Source organism: Monodelphis domestica, chromosome 5 (genome assembly GCF_027887165.1).
Source record: "Monodelphis domestica isolate mMonDom1 chromosome 5, mMonDom1.pri, whole genome shotgun sequence".
Classification (NCBI taxonomy): Eukaryota; Metazoa; Chordata; class Mammalia; order Didelphimorphia; family Didelphidae; genus Monodelphis; species Monodelphis domestica.
The window spans coordinates 111,535,547-111,547,755 of NC_077231.1; the positions used below are offsets into that span (position 1 = coordinate 111,535,547).

General features: G+C 36.3%; 1 protein-coding gene across 10 annotated transcripts in view; it reads right to left on the reverse strand.

Annotated features, from left to right (window-relative positions):
* ERC1 (ELKS/RAB6-interacting/CAST family member 1) overlaps positions 1 to 12,209 on the reverse strand; it is a 457,438-nt gene that overhangs the window by 245,480 nt on the left and 199,749 nt on the right. For all 10 annotated transcript variants that reach the window (XM_056800772.1, XM_056800770.1, XM_056800774.1 and 7 more), the window contains exon 4: positions 10,100 to 10,174. In XM_056800772.1, the coding sequence (XP_056656750.1) occupies positions 10,100 to 10,174 (75 nt within the window). The remainder of the gene's footprint in view (positions 1 to 10,099; positions 10,175 to 12,209) is intronic.

A 12,209-nucleotide genomic window follows, 5' to 3' on the forward strand; every position in this document is an offset into this window, starting at 1 on the left:
GCAAATGTAGATTCTACAGTCACAGTTGGAGGAAGAGAGGATAATCATACTGCATTCTGCCTGGAACAGGTTGTTAAGGACCCCCAAGGTTGGAAGATATCCTGTGTGTAACACTAAAAGAAGCAGTCACAACTAATGCAGAATGAAGTGAGCAGAACAAAAAAAAAAAATTATACAAATAATAATACTGCCAACACAACTTAGAAAGACTTAAGTCTGATCAGTGTAATGACCAACCATGATTCCAAAGGACCAGTAATGAAGTATGTTACCTGTCTTCTTATCAAAAATGTGATAACACTCGGGATGCAGAATGAGACACTTTTGGCCAATGTGGAAAATTATTTCACTTGATTATCCATACTCGTTAAAAGGGATTTCTTTTTTTCCCCAAAAGTAGAAAAGGCAAGATGGGAAATAAAATATTTTGGTTAATTGAAAAAATCAAATTTAAATAAAAAACGTTTTTTTTAAAGGCAGCCATCTATCCAAACGAAGCATGGAGGACTGCTAGAGAGGAAGGGTAAGAGGGCCAGAGAGCTACCAAACTGGTCTGAAGGAAATGGGATTAAAACCCAGCAAGGGATCTTAGGTTTCTAGTGGTTTAATTATATTGTGTTAGTTTGGGCAGGGATTAAAGCAAAGAAATACTCAATCTCCAAATGTAAAGGCTGAGGCAGCACTATAGACTTACTCCTGGAGGAACAATCACTAGCAAAGAAAAAAGTGCCAAAAAATGAGTGACATGGGTCAAAGATTGAAACACAAAATATTTTAAGGGGAAATAAATTCAATAAAAATCTAGATAATGAGGAAATAAATCAACAGAGAGGATCCTAAACCTAGAAAAATGAGGCATGAACTTATAAGGAGATATCACACTCTTAAGTATTACAAAGACAAATAAAAGTGAAACAAAGCCTAATGAAAACAAAAGATCCTAAGAAGTCTTTTAAAAGCACGATTCAAGAGGAAAATGAAGTTCATAAGAGAAGAAATTGGGAATATGTGAAGACTTTATAGCTCTGAGTGCAGGGATAAAAAAAATTAATTTGTACATTAGAAAAAAAAGGGAATCCATGTGGAGTTTCTCTAAAGATGAGGAAGAAAGCAACATGTTCCTCACACAAAAACATTGTAATGAAGCAGAAGGTAAGTAAAAGACAGCAATGTTTTAACATATTATCTCCATACAAACCAAAGGTACTGACTTCAAAAAATAGCAAAGAAAACTTAAACATTAGACTCCCAGAAAACATGATTAATTAAAAAAAAATTTAAGCAAATGTTTTGATGCATGATATAATGTTAAAAATAAATGAATGGACGTCATAAAAACACAGAAAACAAAGGAGCAATCTAAAGAGTCCACAAATTGTTTCCAAAAAGAAAATTTATATTCCAGACTCCAAAATATTTAGTAGTTAAATGTCACAATGCCACTGAAAAACAACAAATTTTGCAATCAGATAAGTATATAAAAGGATGGAAATTATTCATGGTTTTCAAGCAGTCCAATAATTTATGTTATCTTCCCTCAATCTGTTTTCCAAGTCAGTTGTTTTTCAAATGAGTAATTTCATATTTTCATCTATCACTTCATTCTTTCGATTTTGATTCATTCTTAAAGTCTCATGGAGTAATTAGTTTCCACTTGCTTAATTCTAATTTCTGAGAAACTACTTTTTTTTTTCAGTGAGCTTATGTATCTTCTTTTCCACTTGGCTAGTTCTATTGTTTAAGAATTTGTTTTCTTTAGCAAATTTCTGTACCCCCTTTTTTATTTGGCCAATTCCATTTTTTAACTAATTGTTTTCTTTTGCAAATTTCTGGGTATCTTTCCCCATTTTTTGTGATTCCTTTACTAAAATGTTGATCCCTTTTTTCATGGTTTTCCTGCATTACTCTCATTTTCCGCCCACAATTTTTCTTCTCTATTTATTTGATTTTTGAGATCGTTCATGATATCTTTTTGGACCTGAGACCAATTCACATTTTTCTTTGATGCTTCCCAAATAGCTATTTTGACAACACTGTCATCTTCTAAGGCTGGACCTTGTGCCTTGTTGTCACCATTTTAACTGTATAAAATTAGATTCTTTTGTTGTTGTTGTTCGTTTTTACTAGTTTATTATGTGATTTTTTTTTTTTACTGTATGATAAAACTGAATTCTTCTTATGAGTTGAAAAGGGCATAGTTCTTCACTTCTGATGCTGAGGCTTGAGGTTTTGCTAATGACATGCATGAGGTCTCAGGGTCTAGCTGCTGAGCTTATGCTAGTGGGGGATGAGGATTTTGAGATCTGACTGCTGGTTTGCACTGCTAGAGGCCTCAGTGCTAGCCTGTATTGAGGGAAGAGTCTCACTGCTGGCCAGTCCTACACAGGTTGGAGCCTTTCTTCTAACTGACCCTGGTACAAGGGTTTGCTGCTGATTGGCCCCTGAGGCTAGGGTCTCAATGCTGGCTGGTTCTAGGAAAGGAGACTTGGGTAAGGCTTGAACCTCCTGAGGAAAGGGCTGGGCCTCCTGAGCCTGCTGGAGTGCTACCAACCTTGCTGCTGTATGCTCAGACTTTACTTCCCTCCCACTCTGGGGAGGTAGATCTCTTGTACTAATCTTGGTATGAGCATTGTATCCCCAAAACCATAGAAGTGTTTGAGGCAAAGTATAAGCAGGGAAATTCCTTTGAACTATTACATTCTTGTGACTCCTAACCCCAAACAACTGATAACTCCTATAAGACCCTGAGAGGATTATCCTCTATGAATTGTCCTTAAGATTTGAGATGGGCAGGGAGCTACACCTCCAGACTATACCTTGTTACCATCAGGTTGTATCTAAGACATCAATCTGTCATGTACCCTAAACTATGAGGGTCAGACCCCAGTCAGATGACCAAACTCCCCTGCCCATGCTTCAGTGCATACTATTCTAAACTCATGTCTTCACTGTTGTAAAGAGTATAAAGTCCCCAAAATTGATGTCATGTGGGAACAGCTTTCCATTTATGCTATTCCCCCTAGGAGATAGTCTTCCTGGTCAGATTTAACATCACCTTGTAAATTAATGATTTCTCTTTTTATTTTTAAGCAAAGTTTCAGAGTCTTGCATCCTTGCAAAAGGTACACTTCCTGAACCCCAGGGGTTCACCTCAAGCCCCCCACAACAATCCTTCAAAGCTGCTCTGGTCTGGGAAAATTTGTTTGAGGCTTTGGGTTAGCTTGTTTGGGGGGGATTTGGAAAGGGTTAGGATGGGTTGCTATCTCACTGGTCATCTTGGCACAGGATGTGTAAACCTTAAAATTCCTTAGACTTATAAATGTTGGAAATTTCACCATTGGGAAATTTTATACTTGGAAAATTTCTTACTGATAGTCTATTGGAATGGGAACCCCATTGGCATGGGAGGTTCCTCCTCCTCCCTTCTTAAGATTACTTTAGGACAGAAACCTTTTGCTGAACAATGGAAAGGACTTTGACCTATGCTTAAGCATAGAACAGGAATTTCTTTGAGTCATGATTGATTTTAGAATTGATACAATGGAGATACTTGGAATCAATCTCCACCCTACTCAGTCCTAACAGGATTGAGGAAGGGTTGCAGCATAGATGAAAATTTAATTATTCCAATCTCTACCCTACTCAGGTTAACAGGATTTAGGAAGGGCTGTAGCAAAGGATCAAAGATTTAATTATTTGAAAATATGACCTTCAACAGACATGTGCAAAGCCAGAGACCTCTGGGCGGTCCTGGGTTAAGCTAGAGCCTCCATTGGCACAGGGAAATTGATGGACAGTGATTGGTAGATGTGAGAACTGAGGGGAGGGAACTTGGATGGTTTCCTTAAAGATAGAGGGGTCTGAAGACTCAGGGTGGTGGTTGAGGAGTTTGTCTGAGTGGTTGGAGTGTGCTCTGAGAAGCTTGCTCTGAAGGAAGCTGAAGGTGGGGGCCTCTGAGACTGTTTCTCCATTTTGGTCACGTGAGTAATAGGGACTGATCTCTTTTCTTTGCCCCAGCTATCTAAGGGCTTGGGCCTTTTGGCCCAGCCTAAACAGAAGGGGTATTTAAGCCCTATTCCCTTCTCTCCCCTTTCTCTCTCCCTCTCTCTCTCTATCTCTAATTCCTTTCTTCCTCCTGTTTGTAATAAAACTCCATAAAAGGTTGACTGCTGACTTGAGTTTTCATTTAGGAATTACATAGCTGAATTCCTTGGCGACCTTAAATTAATATATATCAGTCTTTTAAAGTGATTTCCTTGTCACAGATGTCAAGGTATGAGAATTACCAATAAAGTTATGAATAATAAAATAACTACTATTTAAAGGCATTATGACTAAAATTATCTGGAGACAGTATCTTAATTGTATAACTATTATTTATTAAATAGTAAAATATGGGTCAGAGAAAGAGAGAATCATGAGCCACATGTGGCCAGCTAGCTCTGTCTGCTGCCTCTCCACAAGCAGAGAGAACCATTCCTGAGCCAGAACACATAACCTCTATAGTCCACGGTTCCAAGGAAGAGAGATTTCATGTCCCCTTTTGCAAATTTTTGGTCTTTTTGACAGCCCTCTCCTAAGCTTCTCTGATTGATTGACTCCAACCTTAGTTTGGACAGGAAGTGGGTCTTCCATATGCCAGGAGTAACTAGAAGATGTTTGGAATAGCTACATAGCATAGTCTCTTAGCATGATAGACATAAGGAAGGAGGACTCTACACACAACTTCTTAAGATACAGAGCAGAGTTTCAAACCCACGATTTTTTGCTTTAAAATCAAGTTTGTTTTGGAGGCCAAAAAGGGGTTCAGATTAATATTAACTTTTCACACAAGGATTGTTAACAGAAAATAGAATATTCAATTAATAAATTTAAAGAAATACAAGTCAACGTGGAGTAAAAGAACTGAAGAATTAGGGGAAAACCTAACTCTACAACTGACCTACAGGTAAATTAAGATATTTTGTGGAACAAAATTACAAAGCAGGTGGGTATAACCATGGGAAGAGGGGAAGAAGAATGGGCGATGTTATATTGTTGAAGAACAAAGAGGTGATGATTCTTATAAGCTCTTGGAAAGAAGAAAGGCTTCAGAAAAAATATTAACAAGAGTTTGGAACTGGGTGACTAAAAGGAAAGAAGAAGAAATGGGGAGGGTGAGAAGGGAAAGGTAAAGCACTAAAGAGAGCTGCCTTAAGGAATAGGCAAATGATGCAATAAGACATGGGGATCCCATTCGGAATGGTCCCAAGACAAAGCCCCAGTTCAGGAAGGAAGACTGGAAGAATGAATAAACAGTGGCAGTGTAGTGTAAAAGAAGCCCTCTAGTTATTTTATCTCTCTAGATTTTCCCCTAACAGAAAGCAACAAGAGCAAGTGAGTTTTTCTTCTCCTCTTATCAGGGATTATTACACTGGAAAAGCAAAAGCCTGGAGGTGAGATTAAAAGAGATATATGAGTGAACGATGGCGCTATTCTTATATATATTTTTTAGGCAGGAAGAGGTTTTCTCTTGGCCTTGGCTTCTCCTCAGCAAAAAATGCCATAGAGTTGAGCATAGCATCTAGGTTACTCCTCATGCTCTTAACCTACTCCCCTGAGAAAATGATGAAGTTTTAAGTACCTCCTTGCCTTTTCCCAAAGGGCAGCTATTTGTTTCCTAACCTCTGCCATGCTCTCTACCTTGGTTGGGAGTGGGTGGGGGGTCCTGGCCTTCTTTCACCCACCCCAGCCTAACTCCTAGCCTCCTTCCTGCTTTACCCCAACCTACTTTATATGCATCTCTCATCCAGAGACACTTTGCTTTTGGGAAAAAAAAAACACAAACTCGGAACCTGCACAGTTTTGTAGTCAAATCCTCACTTTTGGTTTCGGGCAGACCCTAACCACACCCTTTACTCCCACCCCTATCCCTAACTAAGCCTCTAATGCCTCCCTGTTGTAATGCTGCCTCTTAACCACTAGAGGTCAATATTGAGCACTAAATGCTTTTTTATTTCCTTTCTTTTTCTTTCTTTCCGGTTTCCTGCTTACCTACAGTGGCTGTTTTCTACCACCGAAGGGCAGCAACAAATAAATAGAGCTTACAAAAATATTTTTATGAATAGAAATCCAACAAAATCATAAGAAATAAAATAAAATGAGCTAAATACCCCTTCCCTTAACCTATCACCACCCCTAATTATAATAATCATCTTTAAATAAATAATGTACATTAAAATTCTCTTTTTTCCCCTTTTACCTTTCCTCTACTTTTTTAATCAAAATGCTAAACAGCATAAATGCTACTCTACACAAAACCCTTCTGTTTTTTGCCCAATGACTCCTATGAATTCCTTTTCCCCGTAAGGGAAGTGCCCGAAAAGGGACTCAATGGGGATGTGGTAAACCTAAACAACCATATACATTTCACTACTTAAGATATTAAAGAATTAAAACAAAATGTTCCCAATTTTAAGAATGAGCCTATCGCAGTAACAAAAAAAGATGGCCGACATATTTTATGAATATGATCCATCTTATGGGATGTTGAAAATTTGCTCAACACTTTTCTAACAGAATGTGAGAAAAATAAGATCATCTCTAATGGTAACAATGTCCGAAGATGCAATGCAGCACAATGGACATCTCAAAATCCTGAACGGAATTATAACAGCCTCAAGGACCATTTGCAATTACATCAGTGTAAGGAGGCCATTATAATAGCAATGTGAGAATGCTCTGATGATACAGAAGCATGGACCAAATTTGAAAGCCTTAAACAATCCAATGATGAGACACCCTCATAATTCATGGATAAGCTCATTCAACTTGAGGGCTGGTACCTAGACCTTGATGTTTCTAAAGAAAAAAATTCAAATTAATACATTAAGCTTTAAGGACCTCCTTGCCTTGACTTTCTTAAAACTAACTCAGGCAGTCTGGCTGCTTGGCCCATCCCCAGTCTCTAAATTTGCTCCAGGGGAAAGCTGTAGGATCCTAGAGGCTTTCCTAGTATTTAACTTCTCTTGTCTTGCCCAAAGAAAGCAGCAGGAGGTTAGTGGTCACATTGTGCTTTTCTTTTGGCTTTCTCCGAGGAAGCAAAGGGTCCTAAATTGATCACTCTTTGGACATTGGGAATATTTGTAAGAATGGAGACTTGAACTCGGTACTCCATTTCCCAGGAGTCCTTGCTAACTTCCCAAAATGTCTTGTAACCTCACCTGGGCAGAGAGCGAGATGGGGTATTTAACCTGGCTGTAAAGGCTACTGGGTCTTTTTCCTACTTCCCCTTCTGAGCAGACGCATCTCTTTCATTATGTAGGTGAGGTTGTCTAGGCCTCTCTGGGCCGAGACATATGCTTTTTTTATTCTGTATTTTCTTTAATCCTTAACCTTTAATAAACCTCATAAAAATATACTACTACTTCTAGAGACTACCTGCCTCAATTTCCCCCAAATTTTAATCTTTACATATTGCAGTACTAGAAAGCACACAAGACCCATAGAAGAGGGTCCAAAATGTCATTATCTGATGACAAATACTACTGAGTGTCTCTGTCTCTCTGTCTCTGTCTTTCTCTCCTCTGTTTCTCTCTCTCCTCTCTGTCTCTACTTCTCTCCCTGCCTCTCTGTCTCTGCCTCACTCTCTGTCTGCTTCTCTCTCTGTCTGTCTCTCTCTCTCTCTCTTTCTCTCAGTTTGTTTTAAACCAAAGAGTCCATTTTCTGGGATTCTGGCTACCTGGGATGACTTCAGGTTCAATATATATTCTGTGAAAAGGCTGTATTCTAACAGTCGATAATTTAGTACTACCAACCTGTAGGAGGATATGGAAAAAGACTAAAATTGTGGCCAACAAAACAATTTTTTGAAGAATTTTCCTGTTTGTTTTTTTTTTTAAGAAAACTATATGTAATTTTCCTCATATGTGACTTCCCAGTAAACCTTTTAATTATAGGGTTCATTAATTAGGCATTTCAGATATTTCTATATGGAAAATGAAGTATAACATTGACTAGGAAATCTGTTCCCCATGAACGAATAGCACTAATTAACAAATTGGTTTTTATTAAAGTATTTTAAATTTAACAAAAGATTAAAAATAGAGAAGTTTTCAAATATTTAGAGGGGAGGAAATGAGGTACCAATTATGAAGCATTTTTACGAAGTCAAAAAATATTAAGAAGGTACATGTTGGATAAATACTGTGCTAATATTTATGAAATTATAAAAGAAATAAAAGATGATTCTTCCCTTTTACAAAGTTTGAAGGTTACATATAATAAGTGTGAAAGAGTAAAATAAATACAAAATTTGGTGTCAGAGGCCCTATGTTCAAAATCTGACTCTTAGAGGTAAATTACCCAAGCCTCAAGTACCTATTCTGTGAACTATAAAATTACTCCACCCTACTTAGATGTACTTTAGGGGAAGATAAAGTTGTAATCTCCTGATTGAACAATGAAGGTACTTAGTTCTCACCTTATAGTGAAGCTAGAACTTTAAGCTAAGTCTACTTTTAGGTCTTAATACAAAAAGGTGATAAGTAACTATAAAGGTTAAATTAATCACAAAAAAGGTCAAGTATCTTAATACAAAAAGATGTTAAGTAACTATAGAGGTTAAATTAATCACAAAAAGGTCAAGTAAGTAATAAAAGGAGAACTTAACAAAGAAATGTTAAGTAACTCAAAAGATATAATCAAAGAAGATGAGAACTAAAAGTATGGGCAGTCCTGGAGAAAGCTTTTGAAATGTGATTGGTAGATGTGAAAATTTAGAGGAGGAGGCACAAGGGTGAAAGGTCTATATATTTGGGATTTTTCGTCTCTCATAACACTCTCTTTTCTTGATTGGCAGTGGAGAGGTAGCTGAGAGCAGCAAGCTGGCCTTTCGGCATATTGGCGTGGTTACAAGCTATTGTCTGGTTCGGTGGTGAGTTTCTGGCTGAATTTCCCTCCTTTACTTTCCAACATTATCCTCTTAGAAGCCTCTAATCTTCTTCAGAGACCTAGAGGCAGGGATTTTAAACTCCCCCTGGCATAGGCCAGGAAGGAGAAATCCTATATCCTCTTCCCTCCTTCTCTTTAAATTCCCTCCCACTATATTAATTAAATTACTATAAATTTCCAGACTGACTTGGGTATTTTATTTGGGACAATCCTAAAATTATCTTTACAATTCCATAAAATAAGAGCATTGGAATAAATGTTTTCTTCATTCCTTTCTACCATGAAATATACTAGGACCTATGAAATCACCTCAATATACAAGACAAATACATGAATATTCTAATTATTCATTTAAATAAAATCATATATTGAAAAATGTACTTTTAAATTCTAAAATGTGACAAAAATATTGGTTATTATAAAATAGATAAATGCTTGTGTAACATTTCAATCTAACTGAATTACCATTCCTATGTGAAAGTAACAATTGCATTCATTTTAAAATAGTCTATAATTCAATCTTTTTCCAAGTATTAATAATTTTCCCTCAATCCAAATTTGTAATTTTACTATTTTTCCATTGTTAACAAATATTTATTATTAATAAAACTCTGACACATTTACAATAAATGATAATACAAATGAAGGTAAAGTTAACATATTATACAATATTATAGCAATAAAATAATGCCTCTACTTTCATATATCTTACCAAAGCACCTATTTAAAAATTATTTTCCAGTATTTCAAGCCATTCAGGGCTTTTTTCCAGGCTGCCCTGAGACAATAACATTTGTTCAGGAAAAGCCCCATGCTGGCTTTATGTGAATTAATAATTTCTGTTAGAATTCTTAAGGAAACATAGGGTGGCTACAAGCAGAACAAGTTGCCTGTCAAGTATATCAACTGTGTATGTGTGTCCACACATACAACCAGTTCAAACAGCCTGGCTTTCTCAGAATTTAATGTATCTAGGAGGCCAGTAAACTGAGAGAGCCAAGGGAGTGTGTGGTTTGGAATTTTGGATTTGGGGGATGGAATACTAAGAATTCACCTCTTTCTCATCCCTAACCTAACATGATGATAGTTTTCCTTTTTATCATTTCTAAAACATACAGCTAACATTATTCTCTATCAATTGAAAATCTCAACTTTTTAATGTTCTCACCTTCATTTCAATAACAGTTTGCAGGGCTTTTGTTTTAGCAGAGTCAGGAGCATTCTCAAATCTCCGATGCATCTCCTAAATGAGAGAAAAAAATATGTCAGCCCAAATGAAATTTACAAAATTTCCTATCCCACAAATAAGTAGAATTCTTCTACTCTAATTTATAGGACTAAAAGTGATAATATAGGTAGAATTCTAACCTCTAACTTTCCATCATATAACTCTCGTCTTTGCCATTTAGATTAATTTATTTATGCAAAAATAGAGGGTTCCTGTCTCTAAGCAATAACTTGTCAAAAATTAGAGAAATAACTAGCTTAAAATACTAGGTATAACATGTAATTATATCAAACTAATACTTTGTTTACGCTAAAAAAAAAGAAATTGAAAAGATCTAAACTTAACCCCCAAAGTCAATGCACTAAACCCCACTAACTAATAACTTTCACTACCTACAAAGCTATCTAACTATAACTAATTTACCCCCCTCCCCCTTAGTTAGTCTTGAAGGTTACAGGAACAGAGTTCAGAAGAAAATCTCACTGACTTGTCCTCAGGAGTCTTGAGCAGTCTCTGTTGAAAATCACTCATCAGCAGCAACAGCAGATAGGCAGAATTCTCAAGAAACGCCATAGGAGAGGAAATATCTGGCTCTCTAGGTCTACCCCAGAATAACCAGACAGACAACCCTATTGGCTCTTCTGACTATTTGGGAAAGCAGCAACCTGTCACTCCCCAAAGTTCTGGAATCTTTCTGCTCTCAAGAACTTCCTGCCCCTGACTTGTAGGACTTCCTCCTTCTTTGCAACAAAGAGCTAAATCCTATATTCTTCCAACACTAGTCAAAATGGCTACTTCATGAATGTACTGGAATACTATAGTATAATAGAAAGATAAAAAAGATGATGGGGATGGTTTCAGAGAAATCAGGAGATACTTTCATAAGCTAATAAACAAGTGAGCAAAACCATAAAAACAATTTGTACAATATTATAATGATAAACAAAAAGACTTAAGAACTTTGATTAACACAAGGTCAATTGAGTTTCAAAGAACTCACAAATAAAATGTTCTAAGCTACTGCCTCACAGAGAGATAAGAAACTTGGTTCTGAATACAACATATTTTTTGGACAGAAATTTTGGAAATTTGTTTTCTTTAACTATATAAATTTGTAATAAGTGTATTCTTTTACTCTTGAGGAGTTGGGAGGGAAATACAATTTCATTAGTTGAAAAAATAATAATTTTAAATTGAACCCCCACCTGAAATGAAACTGTGCTCCCAGACAATTGTGATTTTTTTAAAATTGTATGACTTTCCCACATTTGTTTCTGCAAAAGAAGCAAAACAACTAGGATTTGCAAAAACTCAACAAGATAACCAAAAGCGAAATGTGATGAGAAAATTTTGTTTTTTTCTAATGCAGAAATAATGAAACAATTTAACTTCTTTTTTACAGCTATTAAAAGTATCTTTGCTGATAAGCCATTCCATAACATTCACACCCAGAAAAATCCATATTTTATATTAACAAACTACCTGCTAATTTGCAATAGAAATATAAGGATATGATTCATTAAGAAATTTCATGGGTAAGTTAATTTTTGTTAAAAGTCAAAATAGCTACACTTTATTTCTATACAATGTAAAAAGCATCATGTATCATATTAGAGGTATACTTCAGATAACTGCTAAAGATAACATTGTCTAACTGAAAATCTGTTACCCTAAAAAAGAACTACACTTCCTGGGAGCCCACAGACTTCCTGTCATTAAGTACTTCCTATAGAACAGGGAAATTAGGCAGGGACGTGGAGGATCCCACCTCTTTACATCCTGTCCTGAGCTTGGGGGAGGTAAGGTGGGCGTTTGAACTGGCTGATCAGCCATGGGCATGTGGTCTTTATTTTGTATCCTCTTTATTCCTTGATTTCTAATGATCTTTAATAAATCCCTTAAAATATGTTATGTTATTATTGATGTTAATTTTAATTTTTACAACATATTAAAAATTAGGACTAGGAGAGAAAGCAGAGGTATTGACATTCCCATGTTTTCAGGCAGAGTGATTAAATTTACATATAGCCATCTAATTGCAATTGTTCTA